This window comes from Telopea speciosissima, chromosome 1, assembly GCF_018873765.1.
Source record: "Telopea speciosissima isolate NSW1024214 ecotype Mountain lineage chromosome 1, Tspe_v1, whole genome shotgun sequence".
Classification (NCBI taxonomy): domain Eukaryota; kingdom Viridiplantae; phylum Streptophyta; class Magnoliopsida; order Proteales; family Proteaceae; genus Telopea; species Telopea speciosissima.
Window position 1 is genome coordinate 4116658 of NC_057916.1, and position 20167 is coordinate 4136824.

A 20167-nucleotide genomic window follows, 5' to 3' on the forward strand; every position below is an offset into this window, starting at 1 on the left:
TGATGTGATATTTGTATCGTACCGATAGCAACTGACACTACCCAACAAATCCACAGCATAAACACAAACTAACTTTGACCCACTAGGGAGGAAGTATCCTACTCTGCCCAAATGAGATTTTATTTAAAGTATAAACTGTTTTCTTATCCAGTAATCCATCTTATCTATACAATAGTTTCCCATCCAATAATCCACCATATTCAAATTGAGCCCTTCCACATCATACCTATGTAACCCACCATATCCAACCAAGACAAATGTAAAACTACCAAAAAGTAAAGCGTTCTGAATATACTAGGACTCCTATCAATTGTAAAAGGGAAAAAAAACAAAGAAAACATCCCAGAAAGATTAAGCCTTTATCATATGCCAGCTCTGGGAACACATGCTGTCAAGAAATTACCCGTAACTGTTTAGAGATTCTTATATGCATCTTGCTTTGTATGCATTCCATCCTTGAAGACGGTATTCTCTAGCAGCCTCGGCTGGGTTAGCTGCCTTAATAATTCCACGGCCAACAATTATGATGTCACTTCCTCTATCATAGATGACCTGAAATGCCACTGCCTAGTGAGAATCCAAAAGTAAAAAATTTGTAGAAAATAAAAGGGGGAAAAAAGCTTTTGTGCATAGCCATTTTTTTGGTGGAACCATCTAATTTCCTTTCAAGTGTATTAACGCAAGGAGCCAAAATGAATGGAGAGAGACATATTTTCAAATAAATAATACATGAATGAGAGGATTTTTGTAGAAGAAGAAATTAGCATCGTTGTTGCTGTTGTTCGCAAAAATTAGCATTAACAAAATGAAATTATTACGTGGTCTAGCAAAGTACTAGAGATCAATTGGAAATAAGAACAAATAAAATGAACAGGTTGAAAATCAAATCATGACATAGTATTTTGTCAACAGACGACCCAATTCTGTTGACAAAACTTTTAACAGAAGATATTATTATTATGTTCAATGGCTCTGCTTTGCCTGTTAAGACAAACAGATATCACAAAAACAAAATTTCTGTGGGGAAAAAAACAAAACCACAGCTATACTTTTCACATGCTCTAATCTTTTGGAAAAATCGTCGCCGCAAAGAAGTAAAAGGAGCTATTGATATTTCATGATACTTAGAACAAGGCAAGGACAAATTGCAAATGATGATTGATCTTCCTGTTCTTTATACTTCTCCTCTGCTTTCACTGATGACTTCATCCATATAAAACAGTGTGTAGGGGCAAAAGAGAGAAATAAAAACTAAAACCTTAAATAATAGCTATCCATTTATTTTACTGTTAAAGATCAAAACTAGACCCAAAAGATCAGTGTTATATTACACCTACATAAATATATTGGTTTTATGGATAACAAAAAATTTCAAATGCAAATAGATTTTGTTCTACTACAAATTTCATATGCTTTATGATTACATATGTCCTCTACAAAATAGGTTGCAGTCTTACTAGTAATTGATTTTAGATAGTTGTAAGATCTATCTACCTGCCAATAACTTCCCAGAAATAATTTAGCATTCTACATTAAAATAGAAAGAGAAATTAGGAAACAATATTTGAAGAGGGAAGGGGAAAGAACGCCCACTACTAGGTCCCTCCTTTACACTTCAGATTGGAAGTGCTTGAAATAACTAAGGGCAAGACCCTAGGGTCAGCTTACCACACCCCCCCCCCCCCCCCAAAAAAAAAAAAAGAAAAAAAATGCACCATATGGTATCCCCCTATTTCTTTGCCCTTTTTCTAGGAACTTTTGATTACATGGAGTATAATCTAGTCCCAGGGGTCCTCTAGATGGCTGACCCTGGGGTCCCTAGACATTTCCCTATTAACACTAATAACCATAACATTGCCATGATTCACACAACAGATCACCTTCGGTGAAGGCATCAAATAATTAGTGGCAATTAAGGACTAGAGAGTTTGAAATGTCCCAAATAACCCCTAAAAGACATATCAATGTGTATTATACTCAACAAATGAGAAATTGCAAAAAATGCAGTGTATCAAATTGTTAGAGAAAGAACCAAAAACCTGCACCTTGTTCTCTTGCAATATTATCTGTACGGCATGTAAGTCTCAAGTGTATAGTGATATTTATGTTCTATCTTTGTGATGGAGTGGTTAATCAGGAGGCCTAGCCTTCACCAAGGGTGATAATTACAAGCAACAAAGCTCAGGGACCTGAGAAAATTAACTGTACGCATACCGATCTCCCACTATACATTGACCAATTTGATTGACCAGTCTCAAACTGTCGCTGTCATAGTCAGAAAATATCTTCTCATTACCATTCACCAAAAATTTGACTTGCTCTAAACCACCCAGCACCATTGTGGTTATATCTTTTGGATATCCAATTATCCATTTGAGATTCCAATACTTGTATCAAGATGATGATACTGCAGATGAGTCAGGGGATGGGAGAAGAAAATGACACCTTTGAAACCTCATTAACAGGTGCGCTCATAGTTACAGCCATCAGAAGGTCCACTTTTATTCAAGATACTTCCCATTTTGCACTATAAGTTTCTACTCCTTTTCCTACCTCCCCTTCTTCGTTGACTATTACTGAACACACCAACATACCATCAGCACTAATATCTCATCCTGGCTATTGAGGCCAGAAAATATCTGCAGTAACAAACATTATGGATAGACATTGAAGACTAAAGGCTACCAAAATGTTGTCAAGGCGATGCCAGGTCATCCATGGGAAGAGGGGGGGGGGGGGGAGGCTACAGATGGTCGTCATAGGAACTCAAGGCAGCCATTTTAGCTAGCTGACCATTTAGTCAATAAAATATATGTACATACTTATTCATTATTTTCTCTCTTTGGTTCTATTGCATTAGTAATTAAAGATATATCATTTTTAATGTGCAATGTCCAAAAAAAACCTCTAATATAAGTTATATGATCTTTCACTAGTTTTTGTTCATTATACATAAATCTTGTTATATCAACAATACCATCCGGAGTTGTTAGGAAAGGGCCTAGGAACGATGGACCAAAGATTGGTCTAGTAAGGTACTTGTGCAATGCCTGGGCACCAGGTGTCACCTACACTACCAAGTACCCCATTCCCTAGGTAATTGGTTGAAATTGATTTTAACATGATGAAAATCTATTGCTTGTAATGATGGCACAAGGAATTGTAACTATTCTCCATTAAAAGTTATCTTGCAATTGGATAGGGCTCCTGCTAAACCCAGCTTAGCTAACCTCTCCCCCACCCTCCACACCCCCCCCCCCAAAAAAAAAAACAAGAAGAAAGGGGAGAAAAAGTCTTTAGTTCAACTATTTATGTTATCCGACAAATTAATGTCATCAATGCATGAAGCTAGCAGGATCTAAAATAAAGAACAACAATTTCAGCAAAAAGTGCAAACACTGAACAGAACTTACAGAATAAGGAGTATTGTACTGCTGGCCCAGTGCATCACCTCCAGTAACCATTTGAACACCCGGGGTCAAATGGATAAATGATGGATTAACTGGTTCTCCTTGCCATGATGCTGGATTGACAGAGATGAAGCCAATTACAAAATCTGAGTGATCGTTGGCAATTTTCACCGCTGCAGTGGTGTAGTTTCCCTTGGCAAGAGTGCCAGATGAGCTCATTTCTGCAAGCAGTAGTATGCCTCTACCACGAGGCAAACCCTAGATGTAGTTCAGAATTTTATTCAGCACCCTGCAACAGATAAACTTTCTAATGCCAAATAGAAATTACAATGCCACTACTGACTGAACATAGTACTGCAAACATTTATGAAACGCACACCTTCCGTTTCAGACCATCAACAATTCCAGGACCGGATATTATATGAGCATTAACTATATCCGCCCAATCTAGTATATGATAAACACCTCTGTCGACAACAGAGCCAGAGATAACAATCAAGACACAGAGAGGAAGTAAGCAATAAGATTATTTTCCTTTTGGAGGTTGGGGGAGGAGGGAATGTTACCCTTCGTATTGCATAGACACAGTGTTTCCAATATCGGCAAACTTACGATCTTCAAAGATTAAGAAATTGTGCTTTTCTGCAAGCTTCAAAAGAAACAAGCCAATCAGCTATTAGTTAGCAACAATTTAATTATCAACACTTAAGGCACCAAATCCACCAAATATGGAACCGGCAAGTGCATCCAACAGAAAAAATGAGCATTTTTTTCCCCAAGTATGGATCATGTAGGCCTGGTGGTTGAACCCCAAAGTCATGGTGGTTAGGTCTTGCATTTGTCGCTCCCAATTTAAGTTCATTCAATGAGAACACTACAATAACACACTATTGCAGGTGTTACAACTTAAGCCTTGCCACAGTTGTTGAGTGTGTCATATAACCATAACCTAAAGATCAAGGGTCCAAGTCTCACTGGAACCAAGTAAAAACAATTTGATATCTTCAAGTTCAGTAAAGTCCATATAAATCACTTTTCGTGGACCGTGAAATCTTATGGCCAAGCAGCCAAGGTTAGACCCATCAAACATCTAAGATGAAATACGAACTACATGGTGTGGATCACTTTTTGGCCTTTCTTCAAGACATTGGGCACTAACTCTTCCGGTCTGGCCAACCACTGGAAAAGTCTCCCAACTGTTGAGTGACATCAATAGTTTAAATGCTCTTTCTACACTAGTTGGCCAACAACGCAGCGAAAAGTGTCCTACCCGGTAGGGCTTGCTTGCACACCACCTGCTAACGGCTAGTAGACTGTGTCCATGGTCACAACACCATTGTGAAAAATAGTAAAAATCAAATAGTTGGTCCAGTGAGGCAGTTTAAAGCCGTTGCCAGCAGCTAAGCGAGCATGAAAGAGAGATGACTTTACTGGGGAACTATAAGCCACCCTCAACACCATAGATGTGTGTGCTATGTGGCGTAATGCATATATGAAGTAAAAGAAATAATTGTTCAAGATCCATTCTCATCTCAGGGTTCCAAGCCTGGTCATATTTTTGTAGGCACTGAAAACTGAGTTTTTACCACCCTCTTGTCACTGCTCTATTAATATCTTTGAACTTTGAAGAACTATATATGTATGTGTTCCCAACATGCACTGTAATAATTTCCCTTCCTATGCACAAAGTATTATTAAACAAGATTTATGGGTGTCACATAAATGCTAAGCCACTAAAGTTGATATCCATTGGTCTGAGTTGTATGTAAAGAAACATGCAGAAGTAAAATATTCAAGCTTTGATACATACAAAACGAAGCTGAGAACCAAAATCTGGAGTAAAATCAGGCAATATATCCACATGGGTTTTCAACAAGCAGATCTCTGGTCCAACCTGCCAACATATTCAGCACAGCATTAAAGACTAAAAGTTCTTCTAATGTTAAAAATGTTATGATTGACAAGCCCAAGTGAATGAAACTTCGTCCTACAAAAAACAAATAAATACATAAAATAGGAAGTAAGGTAATCACCAATTCACCGTAAAGAATAAAGTAAACCATGACTCTAGTTTTAGGTTCTGTTAGCCAGATATTTCCATTTTTGGTAAACACAAAGCCCTTTTCATTTTAGGAACAATCTTGCGCACTATAACCAAAAGAAGAATTTCCAGTGAAGATTATTAAAAGAGTAGCAAAACCTTGTCGGCAAGGGCGAGCAACTCTGCAGCAGTTGAAACATCAGCAGCCAAGCACAAATTGCTCTCCTTCGCATCCATCACCTCAAAAAGCTTCTTCCCCATGGGATTCTTCGCCAATTTTGCTCTTTCCGAATACGTAAACCTAAAATTCTCCGGCGCCACGTCCGGCAGCGGCAGAGAGACCCTTCGATTCTGTTCTAAGAACAATTTAACCATCCTCTCCGTCTCCTCAGAAACCCTGCCATTCCTTCTCAGAATATCAATCAATTCAGTAATCTTAATCATGGAATGCAATTGAATCCCATTGTCAGCCAGGTTCTCTCTCCCCCCTTGCTCTCGATCGATGAGTACAACAGCATCCGTGACCTTTAACCCCAGAACCCTGAGAGGAAAAGCCGTCTCAAGCACTGATGCTCCACTGGTGACAAGATCATCAACGATGAGACAAGTCTGGTTTTCCTCGAAAACGCCTTCGATTGCTTTCCCAGTCCCGTAGTCTTTGATCTCTTTGCGTCGCATCAGCATTGGGATGTCGTTGGAGATGGAGATGCAGGTTGCGATGGGGAGAGCGGTGTAAGGGGCTCCGCAGATGAGGTCGAAGGTAGTGGTGGAAGGGATGGAGGAGACGAGGAGTTGAGAAATTTGGCGGAGGAGAGATGGGTAGGAGACAATAAGGCGAAGGTCTATGTACATTGGAGAAGATATCCCTGATTTGAGCTTAAAGTTGTGGAACTTCACTGCTTCGATGCCATGGAGTTTCAGAATCAGAGACTCCATTGATAGCTCACACTCTCTCTCCTCAACTCCTCCTTCACTGCTGAGAACTCAGAAGGCGAAGCTCTTCCCCTCCCTCCTGACGAGAATGGATCGTCTGCTCGTAACTTGTTCCATTTGCGGTGCCAAACCGTCGTTTAACGAAGTTAACTACCTTTGTTTATCCGGACGCGACCCGGATCCGCCAATTTGTGCAATTTCCGTGTTTGTTTTCGGAGCGATATTCAGTAAATGGTTCGGGTTCTGATTAGATGCTTCAAACCTAACGGGATCGCCTACTGCTTCCGTGCAAATTTCTGTGTAGATCTGGTGTCTGGTGGTGATTAGAATCATGATTAAGTATAGGGAATCGGACATGGGATCGGTCAGACTCGGCTTGCAATCGATTTGAACCCTAGAAATAGGAATGGAGCACAGATCGTGTCCTTGTACAAGTACCTTCCTCCTGTGGGATTCCGGAGTCCAGATCCTCTGCGGCACAGCAGAGGCAATGTGTGCCACACTAGCACACTTTATCTCTGTTGCCCCGTAGGATGTGCACCACACACCTACAGTACGACAGAGGATTTTTTATTGTGAGTCCCTGAAAAATTATCTCTTGCGATTCTCTGCCCCGGTACAATTTCCTAGTGCCTCAAATAAGAGGGTATGGATTCCACCCGGGCAGTGTGTTCGGGCAAGGGTTAAGGTGGTCATTCCCTCCCTATGACAGGAATTGCAAGAACTGTATCGGATAGGGAACCGTAGGGAATAAAGCTCGATGAATCCCTAGTCTCCCTCAAGAGCAAAAAAAAATTGTTGCTACAAGCTGCCAGCCAAGGAAATGGAATAATTTACCTCCCCTTTTCTCCTAGGTTTTAGTATTTTCTAAAATACCCTTTAAGATCCCATTTCCTTGGCTGCCAGCCTAGTAGCAGGAACAAAATTTCGTCCCCTCAAGAGGTTAAACCATTTCTTCTGACGGACGTGATATGGGCCTTGGATGGGTTAGATCCTTTGGGAACCAGGAGGCTTGCTTGCTTATCATAATAATGCTGTAAAGCTACAGAACAATAGGTTTCTAGCGTTAATCTTTCATTGAGCTTGTTAATGTTTGTCCCTCCCGAATTTTGCTCTTTCTTCTTTTAACTGGTTCATGCTGTGTAGCTAAGTGGGCTATCTAATAACCATGAAAGTGGATTTTAGGATCAAGTTATTTAGGCTGTGTTTGGTATGCATTCTTGGAATAGATTCAGGTCTAGAACACGTTGTGAAGCAAGCAAATAAAAATAAATTGGGTTTCAGAATACCTTCTAGACCTAGATTCAATTCTGAGAATACATACCAAAGACAAAATTCTTACACTTACTAATTTGGTCAAAGGGAGCCTAATGCAATTGCATTAGACATTAATCTCGTATGGAGGGCTATAACTAAGTTTGGGAAGCTCATAAGGAATCTTTATCCTCTCAGGTTCTTTGCCTGGTACAGTTCGTTCGATTCCTCTCATAGGCAGAAATGACCACCTTACCCCCTGCCCGAACACACTGCCCGGGTGGGATCCACCTCCCCCTCTTATTAGAAGCACTAGGGAACCTGAGAGGATAATTTTCCGTAAGTTATATTATAGGTTTATTGTAATGAGCCTAATATATAAGTTCATAAAGTGGGAATAGAGTTAGTACGCTTAATTAATAGTTAAGTATTTGGGTTTTGGGAAACTATATAGTTAGATGGAGTTCTGTTTTGAGATAATTTTATTAAATGTGCTAGATTAATTACAATCCTTCTATGAGTCAATTTAAGAATTTTAGAAAATCTTTATATATGTAATACATCTCCATCAATTAAAGATAATTTGATTAAAGAATATAAACCTTTTTTTAAAGAATTTAACATGATTTCTTCTCTTCACTTCTCTTCTTTTCTCTTCTCCTCTCTTTTCCCACACTTATTCTCTATCCTTCATCCAAAAAAAGATCAATCTTATCTCTTTGTCCTTTTCCTCACCCTCCATCAGATTGATTTCTTTCCTTAATAACACAGTTGCTTCCTTTATCCTAGATCTAATCACAGATCTGATCAATGGACCTGTTTGCGTCTGAGATCCATAATTTGGATTTTCAGATTGCATCAAGACATTTACACATACTTAAAGCCCAAAAATGAAAACACCAAAAAAAAAAAAAAAATAAAAAAAAATCACACAGTATAACAAGCTAAGTTAGTTAATGGTTATAGTATTATACCATCTTAATTGTGTTTTCAGATTGTTCCATTCTTATTTGGGTTCTTACCAAAAAAAATTTTAAAAAAATTCTTATTTGGGTTCACAGTATCCTTTATCAATACTCATAAAAAAAAGGTGTGCCCAATGCAGGAGGCTTTCGCCACTGTGGGGTCTAGGGAGGGTCATAATGTACGTAGCCTTACCCCTGCTTTTGCAGAAAGGCTATTTCCACATTCAAACCCATGACCACTTGGTCACAATGGTGCAACCTTACCATTGCACCAAGGCCCACCCTCATTCTTCACCAATACTAATCTGGGTGGAAAAAACAGAGCATACGATATAACCTCATGTTCTGGTTCTAACATCTCAACAATTCAAAGACATAGTTACACAAATTGTTTGAATTTTACAGATTGAAAAAAGAAAGTTCAAACTTTCAGATTCCACTTCCCAATTTGCTTGAATTTGAAAACAAAACAAAATGGTAATAACATTTCAAGAGTCACGACAGAATTTGGTATATATCTAAGATTCACTACCAACATCCCCCTCCACCCAAAAAATAGAGAAACAGAAAAAGGGGGGGGGGGGGGAGGGTAGGGGAGGGAGAGCCTATTTACATATGGGCAAAATGAGCTTCAAACAGATATGTTTCTAAACATCACTCATTGACCCAACTTCATTGAAATTCTTCTCAACTCTGAAAACCAGGACCTCCCAGAGACAAAAGAATGTATCACTAATAACACCGAATATCGAAAAAATTATTGAGTCAAACTAACATCATAGCCATAAAACCTCCAAGTTACTTCCTTCCCCTTCTTGTGGGTTTGAAGTGAGGGAAGAGATCTAATACATGCTCTGGCATAAAGTCATGCCGCGTCAAGATTCCAACGATCGGTGGTCTCTGCAAGTCGAGAGATTAAACAAGTCAATTTGCTAGCAGCTCACAAATAGTAGCATAGAAAATTTATGCATCTTCTAGGTCATAGTATAGTATTAAAACCAAAACAAGTGAGACAACTCCCTGTTCACCTCACATTTGTCTGTGTGAGTGTGTGTGTGTGAGAGAGAGAGAGAGAGCTTACATCTGTGGTTTTTGGTACCACACACATATGCCTTAAGCCAAGCTGCCTAAAGAGCAGCTTAGCTTTGGCTAGAGACATTGTCTCCACAACTGTGTATGGAGATGTATTAGTGATTGGATGTAGATCAATGTACATCTCCATATCCTCCTCCTGAAGGTCCAGGTCCGCTAGCTTTACCCCCTTACCAGATCCTGCTTTGGCAAAATCAAATGCATCAAACCTCCGTGATATCTCATCCCCAGTCAACACCCTCTCTCGCGAGAACATTTTCCCCTTGAGTAACACAAGCAGATGGGACCTCAGCACAAGGCCAACCAATTCTGGTGCATCTGAGAAGGGTGGCTCATCAATCACTGGGAAACCATTGTGTCCTGTCATTTTCAAAGCATGTATAATATTGCCCACCTTCTCCACACCAGCGAAAGTGATTAATGGACCTGACACAACATCCCCCGCGACTAAATGCCTCATATAAGGTTCTGCATGGGCTTCCAGGAAAGGAAAACCCTTCATTTTCACTATTTGGTCATACACACCTTTGTTGAAGCAATCTGCTACAGTTTTTGAGATAAGTAGAACTAGCATCATCAAGGGAAGCATTAGGAGATCATTGGTGAGCTCAAGCAATATGACACAAAGAGACACTGTCATCCTCATGGTGCCACCAAGGAAAGAGGCAGCTCCAAGGAGAGCAAATAGACCAGCATCGAGGTCAGAAAGGGACCCAAGAAGGTTTCCAACCAAGCGTCCGTAGGTGGCTCCAGCGAGGATGACTGGGATGAAGAGTCCAGAGGGAACAGCAATGCCATAAGTGATAATGCCGAGGCAATAAACAGCAGCAAAGAAGATTATTAGGGTGGACATGTGAAATTCATTCTTAGTGCCAGAGCTAAATAGGTTACGGATAGCATCATCATTGGTGTTGAGGAAGAGGGAGGCAAGGTCATTGTAATGGCCTGACGGGCACTGGAAGTTCTTGAAGTTGCCCGATCGACCTATGGTGGGGCATGGCTCGTGCAAGTCAACAGGGCAGGGTGTGCACTTTGCCAACCATGGAAGGCCGAATGAACAGCATGAGGTCAGGAGGGAGATGGCAATGACAAGGATCACTTTAAATAGCGCACCTTTCCTGCAATCACTCACCATCATTAGCATAAGAACCAAGCAAAATAATAACAGAAGGTAAGAACAAAATGGTCTAAGCCACTCCAATGCCACATACTGGCAATAATGTTTTAACTGTTTGATGTATACAAAACTTTTTGTGGTGCATCACAATTAAGGTCTAAAACTGGAATCTCCAGCGTCCAGAGCTGGGACTCAAACAACCATTTATGTGGAAGTTCACAATTTGATCACAAGTAAGTAATGTAGACTTACTCATTGATGATGCTGTAAGTACGCAAGACCTTGTCCACGAGATAGTTGTAGAGGCTTCCAAAAATCCCCCCAATAATTCCAAGAACTATTACTGCTAATAGGTCTGGGCTGCTATATGCGGCATTCGCTGAACTGACATCAAACATGATCAGTCCTCCTTGCCCAAAGAGGCCACAATTTCCACTCTGGCAAAAATCTATAAAACCTCTCAACACTACAGCCACTACAGCTGTAGTGAAAAATGTTCTCCAAAGAAGAGCACTCCTCCACCTGAAGAACATATGAGGAGAAAGACAAAGGAATCAGTTCAAGGCTCAAAATCTTATTAACCTGTTTGACACAACAATATAAATAGATTTAGGTGAACAACAATTTGGGCAAGAGAGTCAAAAGTTGCAGCCTAAAAAAGCATCATGTATTGTGGTCATGCTAACTATATAGCCTACTTTGAGAGTGGTTTTGCAAGACAATTGGTTACAATGGAAGGCAGAACATTTCTGTTCAACAGAAACATTAGATGACCAGGATTGAGGAAACAGCACTGGGAGAAGGATCTGTCCTGCTTTTGTTGGGGGGGGAGGGGGCTTGGTATTTATTTGCCTAGTGGTCGGGAGATGAGTCTAGTGGGCATTATACTCATAAAAAATGGACTAGCTCTTGTAAGATTCTTTCAGCAATCAGCAAGACTCTACATGTGAATCAGCTTAAAAGAATCCAATTCAGATAGCCTACAGCAAAATCATCTTCCTTTTACATTCATTTTCAATTGGAAAGATCACAGGACATTGTATCTTATCCCTGTTTTCCACTCCACTCTTTCAACTGTTCCTTTTTTCCAACTGGTTCAAGAAGATGTATGCAGGTTCTTCCCTCCACAAAGAATGGAAACAGCCTTTTATTTTGCAAAGGTTTACTGCTCATGTGTACTGTGGTTGGAGGGGGTACAATTTCCTAATGTCCTATGAGGATGGGAAAAATCACTTGGGCTGTGTCTGGTATGCGTTCTTAGAACGCTGAGTCAAGAATGCATTCTGGGGTGATGGAAATTCTGTTTGATATGCATCCCCGTTCTAAATTCCTAGAATGGATTCAAGAATAAGCCTCGTCCTCGAATGCAACAAAACCCCCATTCTGTGTTCTAAAATCAGCTCGTTCTCTCAACTCAAACACGAGCAGGGAGTAATCCCTAATAACTATCGGAATATTGCGTAGTTCTCAACTTGACAGGCTGCGGTGCAATCTCCCTGGACTTTCCAAACCACCAAGGGAATGCAAAAAAACGTCATCTCTCTCTCTCTCTCAAAAATGGAGAACCTCAGGCATGCACATACACAAACTATATATATATTATATATATATATATAGATAAATGGATAGATAGATCTATATATATATATATATATAGAGAGAGAGAGAGAGCAGGCCAAGATCTTCCACTATGACTCCATTAGCTTGATCTCTGATCCTTCCCAGCTCGCTCACTTGGCCGCCATGAAAGCTGCTAAGCAAGCAGTTGTCTTGCTTTCCTACTGCCAGCTTTTCACTATGATTCCCCACCATCTCTTATTTCCCTCGCTCTTCAATTTCTCTCAAACCACCACTCTTACCAGTTACATATCCAGCAGCCCTCTTCTTTCCCATAAGAGCTTTTACAATGTGCCGTCTAGTGTTGCGGAGGATAAATAAATAAATAAATAAATAAAATATATATATATATATATTTGCATATGGGATGTTTGATGAAATGCTGGACCATTTTAAAATTAAGTATGCAATTTAACTAAATATGTATCCAAATGGTGTTCCCATTCTTAACTAAGAATGTATTCTGGGTTTTGAGAATGGGAATGCATACCACACATAGCCTTGGTTTGCTATTCCCTCCCCCCTTTTTTTTCCTTTTTTCCTTTTTTCATGGCTATGATTTACTGTGGGCATCATATAAGAAGAAGCAATAGTTTCTACAATAAAATGAGAACATTCAAAAAAAATTTGATGTCAGTGCTAAGATTCTTTATTTCTAACCAAATCTTCCAAAAATCAGATAGAAAATTGGATTCTAATTGTTCTACATCTGCATGTTGGAGCATCTAATTTTCTGCTAAGATTTCAGAAGATACATGAATTATGACTGACATATACATCAGGTACACCTTGGCCTGAAAGACTTCTCCCTAACATACAGGAGTTGAATCTCACTATTACCAAAGCAATCGACTTGGCGTATACCTATTACGAAAGGCAGACCAGCAGTGAAGGATCATGGGAGAGAACGTAAGGATAAGATTCTGGTGATAAGGGCAATCCTCTCCCTCATTTCATTTTTCCCATCCCTGTCTTGTCTTCATGGTTTTTTTTCGTTTTTATGTGTTCTCTACTCAGTGGGAAGGGGGTCGATTTTGTAGAGTGCATTTGGTTGCGACACTGATGTCTTGGTGAAGTGCAATGTGATGGACTAGCATGACATGCACTGAACACTGACAAGGTGGCAGGAGGCAGTTTGGCTAAAAAATTACAAGCCTTCACACAACCAAAAAGTGGGGAAGGAAGGGAGGAGGATGAAAGTAAATACTAAGAAGATAGAGTGAGGAGCTTACCATGAAGCTGCTTCTTCAAGGGCAAATAGAACTCCACCAACTGGAGCACGGAAAGCGGCAGCAACTCCAGCAGCAGCACCACAAGTGATCAAGTCCCTCCGGTCCCGGTCATTTTTAAAGTACCGGAGTCCTTTCCAAGTCAAGTGATACTTGCGAGACCCACCTTGGCCAAGTAAAGAGGCTATGCAAGCTCCTGTATGTACCATAGGTCCCTCCTTACCCAAAACAAATCCAGCAGAGACTCCAAAAATGGAACCAAAAATCTGCAGATAAGCAATGGCCAGTAAGTTGTACAGGGAAATTAAAACTGGGGAATCTATCAGAACATAAGTTTAGTCATCAATCAATGGCAAAAGATATATACACGCCCCACTGCAATATGGGATAGTAAGCATGCTGCATGGGAATTGAGACATTTTTTTTTTTTTGCTGGTCATCTTTCAGGTACTTTTTTTGGGAACTCATTTTCCAGGTATCAACCATCAGGAATTTGAGCACATCTGGTTGCCATATGGAATAAAAACCGCGTCCTTTAGTTTATGGGTTAACTTGTTATCAACATGTTGGTGACATTTGATTTTTGTAACCATGTATCATTTCTACCATGTGGCAACTCAGATGGAGCTGAAATTTTATGCACAAGAAAACTCCATAGCGTCCCCCCCCCTATTGATATAAGTTTCAGCCCCAATTGGAGTTGTCCACAATCCACATTGCAGAAAAAACCATTTAAAATTGAGGAGTATAAAGAGGGTGCATGGGCATAAATGGGAGGGTATGGCATTATATAGAAGGGAAAATAATTGAATTTGAGGCTACAATTTGATGTGTGGTAATCCAAACCATTTCCTAGATATCCAATGGTCAGATTTGCCACATCACCCATCCAAATGGCAGAATGAGATCCATGGTTACAATGTACATGTCATCATGGGTGGAGACATCAAGATTTTCCATAGTTTATCTATCATATTTGATATTTCACCAAAATGCACCGATTTTGAGTCAACAGAATGCAAGTTAAAAATACAAAATGGACTCATTGCATTTAAGCCCAAATGACCTCATTTCTGATTTTTCAGAGTTGGGACAAGGCTGAGTTGAGTTGACATCATTTCTATTTTACTAGCATACCTTTAATAATTGAACAAGCATCAATCTCAAGGTACAGCATTAGCATATAGGTGCTCAAATGATCATGAAATTAAAATGAAACGATTCCAGTCGAGGAGGTAATCAAATGCTTCAATGTTTGGTAAACTTAAAAATGCATAAACTACCACCTACTTCAATCAACTCCCAGAATTATTGAATCATAAATTTTCTTTTCAATCAACTCCCAGAATTAATACCTGAAAATTTACCAGGAAACAGAGCACTGGTGAGGGGGCTGTCCCTAATTTGTTTGGCTCCATTCTTAGAGCTACATGCACTATTCTTGGTTGTCGTCCTCATTTTTTTTTAAACTTAGTTTATAGGTTTCTATGTTAGGTCCCTCTGATTATTTAAGGTGTTTTAAGTTATACTAAACATTGTTTAAAACTCTAAGCTCCATTGTAGAGGCAAAAATCAATGACTTTTCAGGCCTATATGACTATATGTTGACTGAGCTTTGGAGCTTTCGTTTAGTGATGCATTTTGGAGTTTGAAGGTTTTTTTATCCTCTTTTTGAATTTGTTAATACACCAACCTGATCCTAGGTAGACTGGCTATGATCCTTTTCTTTGAAAATCTATAAGTTCCTGGCCAACCAAATGCACCAGGATACTGCAAATGGGAAAATCTTACAAACTAGCCTGAGAGCGCCATAACATCATCTATATTCTCATCTTTCCATCTTGAAGCACCCAGATCATTAGACAGGAGAAGAGTCCATTGCCATTACAACAGGGAAAAAGCTTTCTCCAAATGCCAGCAGTACACTTGCACCGAACAAGGTGTCTATTTGATTCCTTGGACTCCCCACACATCACACAAATGCTTGAAAATTTCAATTTCTATGTGCCAACTGATCAATGGTCAAACTTTTGTCAACTGCTGCTGCCTAACCGTACCCCATACCAAATGTGAAAATTTTAAGCTCTATGACTATGCCCAATATATTCTGTAGAGTTGCACACTATAGAGATTCGAGGAATCATTTCAAAAATAAAAAATAAAAAAAAAATAAAAAAAATTGACATAATGAATCCTGAACAATATAGTGTGACTAAAGCCAAGGATCAACAATTTAGAGGAATTTAAATAAATGAAATGTATACAAAGAAATATAAACCAACATGAAATAAAGCATCAAAAGAAAGAAATAGAAAGAGCCGTCCAACTCAAAAATATTTCTTATGTACTTTCATTTGTTAAAAGGTTATCAGCATAAACCTCACAATACAAGAGGCCCATTTATTGGAACTCACCTTTACAAAGAGAGTACCTGGAGCCAAAATGGAATAAGCATCAACACCATTAAGATAGGCTTTCACTTCAGGTATGCCAGACCCAGCTGCTGCGGGGGCTATGTATGCACAAAGGGCTGCAGCAAAAGCTGCCAAAACCACATTGGAACCAGCAAATGCTAAAAATGCCTTGACATACCTGCACTGGAACCATAATCATAGCTGCAATTAGGGGAATCAGAAGAACTGAAATTACACTTCTATAGCATAACATATATTGATATGTAATGTTAAAATGATTTTTGATGGAATAAGTACCTGTTCACAGTGTATCAATACATACTTTGACAACAAAAAAAAAAAACAATGATTTTTTTTGGTTGGCATCATGCATCTACAACATATTTGAGATTGTAGTTACATGTGAACTCAATAGTCATGTATTTTTCTGAAGAAGTTTAGGGCAAAAAGTGCTTTCAGAAAATCAGATAGTTTGATATCTTAAAATTAATAAGGAGAACTGGATGTTTAGTTCTGTGCATTAATTGACTGAGTGAACTGATATGGCATGATGGCAAAACAGTGAGTGAGTTAAAGTGGAGAGAGATTATGATAAAATAATTTTATCCGTGCCCTCTATCAATGCCTTCAGAGTTTCTATCTGTGTATCCTTATGTTAATTAATACCAATAGTTTTCTAATCCAGTATCCACCTACAATATTTAATATCATCATATAAGCAAAATCTAAATTGGTCACCACCCTAACAGAACTTTTTGCACAGTTCACAAAATCTGATGAATTGGTGAAATACTAGCCATAGTCATTCTTCGGCATAAAAAGAAATATGGAATCAGTTTTTGCAATCCCTTATTGCTGTTCTGCTTTTTCTTTCATTTTTGTTTTTTTTTTATTAAATCTCTCTGTTCTAATTTTAGTTGTACTAACTATTACAATACAAATTATATACCCCAAGCCATCTAAGCATTCACTTTCTGGACTTACTGTGACATGTTCCTGGATCTAAAATGGCCCAATTAACAATTCCATCAATTGGATTTTTTTCGGAAGTCCAAAAGACACATTGATGGAGGTCTTGAATAACAACAATTTATATACTTAATGGTTAGAACCATTGGATCAAGCTGATTTTGTCCATCGGGTCTTAAATTAGGGTTTAACTGTAAAGGAACAATTATGACTACTCAATGCTTCTCCATTGAAGTTCAAAATCAAGAGAAGGGCACATTATTTCTTTTACACAATTGCTTCTGAATCATATATTGGTATCAATCTCCTCCATAAATCCAACAGTTTCAAATTTGCCTCACTAAGAGGGCAACCTCATTGAATCACAACCCTCTTTAGACAGGCATATTAAACAGCTACTTTGTTACCTTTTGTATACCCAACTTTTTTCCAAACTACTAAAATTATTATTATGTCGCTCTTTTATAAGATAATGGATTTCCCCTACTCACATATTTATGTGACCAAATGTATTCTATCAGATCATCATACCCAACCCAAGCACTAATACTCTCATTATTTGAAAATTTCTGAGAACTCTCAATATATATTTCCATAGTTCCAGCAAACAGTGCAGATTAAATGGCCAAAGGTTATAATCTCACCAAAAAATGGTTTGATATTTTTTCTGTTTTCTCATAGGAGGATGTAGATCCTGTAGATGGAAGCTAATAAACAGGATCTCGTAGAATGTGCAACAATAGATTTCCCCTACTCACATATTTATGTAACCAAATGTATTCTATCAGATCATCATACCCAACCCAAGCACTAATACTCTCATTATTTGAAAATTTCTGAGAACTCTCAATATATATTTCCATAGTTCCAGCAAACAGTGCAGATTAAATGGCCAAAGGTTAACACATCACTACAGTTCATAGCATCATGTATTCAATGAAACAATGTTGTAGCATATTGAGAGGAAGTCAGGCTTACTTCTTATCGAGTAAGAGATTGTTAGTGAGCAGCAACTTGAAACCTGCTATGTTCTCGACTGCAAGGTTGTTAAAGAAGCCAACAAGCCCTGTACCTAGCCCTATAAGAAGTGCAAGAGTCCACTTGAGGACAATGTATTGAAATATCTGAACTTTTTTCCTTGACCTCCAATCCTGTTTGAATAATTCATTTTCAACAATCCTGAAAATAGAAAGCAAAGAAAAAAGGTGAGGAAAACTTCTTATTATAATATTTTAATGTGCTTCAAATTTAGAAAGGATAGATGGGAACAATGGGAAAATAGCAAATAATCATTCAATCATTGTGACATTGGATAAATGGTGAAACCCTAAATATACCATATGTAGAATTTGGATACCAAATAATCATTCAATCATTGTGGTGTTGGATAAATGGTGAACCCCTAGATAGACCATATGTAAAATTTGATGGTCCATCTCAACTGTATAACCACTATAATTGGGGCTTTTTCACTTGCTTTACAAGCCATTGTTCTTCAAACACATCAAACAATTATCGCAGCATTAATCTAACATCTGGACATATCACCCTAAGGAGTTCGAGGCATAGCACAGATATATGCAATTATGAATATGGCCAGTTTAAGAAGCTTACTCGTAATCAAGGCTTTCAATTGGGCAGACATTAGAACCAATAATGGCAATCTGCGAGGTGGTGTTCATCCTCCTCTTAAGGAGTGGTTCCCTGATCATAGTATCTTTTTCCGATATGTCCGAACAGTTCCTCTCCAGATCCCTTCTATCAATAGGCAGTCCTTCGCTTTCAATGTCATTCAAGTCTCCTCGATCCATCTCTGCACCTTTATCTCTGCACCTTTACAATCTTTTCCAAGTTCTTCAATTTCTTTCTCAGCTACACCAACTCTTTCTCCTACTTCTTCTCTTCTGCCTGCAGAAAATATATACAAAAAAACAAAGAAGATCTTGAGTTTTGAGTTTTGAGTTTTGAGTTTTGAGTTGTGACTTCTTAGTCGATACAGAGAATACTTTTCAATGGCTTCCAATCGAAGCAACGTTGACATCACAGGTTCCAATTTGGTTTTTATCTTTTTGACGTTCGCAGACAGTGACAGGTGAGAAGGAATCATAAAAGTTACCGTTGTCGAGCTAATCATTTACCATGATGGACATCCATAATTATTTATAGATTCCAAACTCATAACTAAAGCAGGATAGTAGACTCCAGAATCCGAATTGGCAAACAAGAAAAAAGGAATCTTTCATTGTTGGATTTGGAACTTGGCACTTGGCAGTCCCGGGGCTCAGTTGTTGTCCATAGGCTTCCCCTTCCGAGGAATTTGCGAGTGCGACAGGAACAGCGAATATTAATGAATCACCAAAAAAAAAAAAACAAAAAAACAAAACAGCGAATATTAATGAATATAAAGCCCTCCAGTCGGCGGGGTCACACTCGTTAGGTGGTGAAGCATCTGGTATGAAACACGCGGGAAGCGCAGCTGACAAATATCTGATGGATAAACATTGCGTCACTTGTGGGTGACGAACCTCACCAATTCCATGGACACAAATGGTATCTCTCAACGTTACATATGCACTCCTCCGAGAGCTCTGGTGCAACTTGGGCCTGAAAATTTTAGTCCGTCCCAAAATTTTTCTGGGCTTGGGCCCATAAATTTCCAACCTAATATTGGGCCAGAGCCGTCAGGATGTGCATAGCACAGCACAGCACAGCCCAGCCATTGGATATCCACGGGCACTCGCTCGGGGCTGGGCTCCCAGCAAAGGAGCTCAATGCTGGTAGATGTGTGAATTATTGATGATCCCAAAATCCAATTATTAGGTCACAAATACCAGTAGAGAAGAACACACATAATGAATTCATATAAGGTAACTCAAGTCACAATCCGTCTACCAAAAAAAACGTCACAATCCGTACCCCCCTTCCCCCAAATTTTTAACGCATTTGCCTAACTTACCCAATCTTGCTAAAGATAAAATTCTTGGATATTAAAGAAAACTCTGATATGGCCTCCAATCCATGGATTAAGGTATCCGTTCAAATCGGTCAGCCCGATACTAGGTACCAGATTGGTGGTGTAAGAACCAAAATACAATAAAAAAACATACTTAGTGCACGAGACTCTCG

At 39.0% G+C, this 20167-nt stretch overlaps 3 protein-coding genes across 5 annotated transcripts in view; all 3 read right to left on the minus strand.

Moving 5' to 3' along the window:
* Window positions 1–32: 32 nt before the first annotated feature.
* Window positions 33–6448, minus strand: LOC122639042 (uridine 5'-monophosphate synthase-like). 3 transcript variants are annotated; one of them, XM_043831889.1, is made up of 7 exons: window positions 5611–6448; window positions 5221–5304; window positions 3977–4059; window positions 3790–3877; window positions 3414–3668; window positions 415–552; window positions 33–250 (listed from the first exon to the last, which is right to left on the minus strand). In XM_043831889.1, the coding sequence occupies exons 1-6, from the start codon at window positions 6385–6387 to the stop codon at window positions 424–426; spliced, it is 1416 nt and encodes a 471-aa protein (XP_043687824.1). In that variant the 5' UTR covers window positions 6388–6448; the 3' UTR covers window positions 33–250; window positions 415–423. The 3 variants fall into 3 exon arrangements, with proteins under 3 accessions (XP_043687824.1, XP_043687830.1, XP_043687818.1); XM_043831895.1 differs by having other exon boundaries at window positions 33–552; window positions 3977–4062; window positions 5224–5304; XM_043831883.1 differs by having other exon boundaries at window positions 33–552.
* A 2871-nt stretch (window positions 6449–9319) lies between these two features.
* On the minus strand, window positions 9320–18934 carry LOC122649041 (chloride channel protein CLC-c-like). Its single transcript, XM_043842390.1, has 7 exons — window positions 18656–18934; window positions 18020–18220; window positions 16073–16250; window positions 13662–13924; window positions 11065–11334; window positions 9685–10813; window positions 9320–9503 (listed from the first exon to the last, which is right to left on the minus strand). Exons 1-7 carry the CDS (start codon window positions 18850–18852, stop codon window positions 9402–9404), a joined length of 2340 nt encoding a protein of 779 aa, XP_043698325.1. The 5' UTR covers window positions 18853–18934; the 3' UTR covers window positions 9320–9401.
* Window positions 12566–20167, minus strand: part of LOC122649042 (ferrochelatase-2, chloroplastic) — a 38863-nt gene continuing 31261 nt past the window's right edge. Inside the window, exons 11-12 of the mRNA XM_043842393.1 lie at window positions 13306–13311; window positions 12566–12579 (exon numbers count right to left, since the gene is read on the minus strand). The gene's annotated coding sequence lies outside the window, so the exon portion shown is untranslated. The remainder of the gene's footprint in view (window positions 12580–13305; window positions 13312–20167) is intronic.

What these genes read in the sequence shown, in the direction of transcription:
- LOC122639042 (XM_043831895.1), bottom strand. Translation starts at nt 6,387, where the DNA reads ATGGAGTCTCTGATTCTGAAACTCCATGGCATCGAAGCAGTGAAGTTC. An exon ending in ATTTTGGTTCTCAGCTTCGT is followed by an intron (nt 4,063 to 5,223) that starts TTTGTATGTATC and finishes TTGTTTCTTTTG; the next exon opens with AAGCTTGCAGAAAAGCACAA. An exon ending in AGTACAATACTCCTTATTCT is followed by an intron (nt 553 to 3,413) that starts GTAAGTTCTGTT and finishes GTGGCATTTCAG; the next exon opens with GTCATCTATGATAGAGGAAG.
- LOC122649041 (XM_043842390.1), bottom strand. Translation starts at nt 18,852, where the DNA reads ATGGATCGAGGAGACTTGAATGACATTGAAAGCGAAGGACTGCCTATT. An exon ending in AATCTCTTACTCGATAAGAA is followed by an intron (nt 16,251 to 18,019) that starts GTAAGCCTGACT and finishes GTTCCAGTGCAG; the next exon opens with GTATGTCAAGGCATTTTTAG. An exon ending in TGGTACCAAAAACCACAGAT is followed by an intron (nt 9,504 to 9,684) that starts GTAAGCTCTCTC and finishes CTCGACTTGCAG; the next exon opens with AGACCACCGATCGTTGGAAT.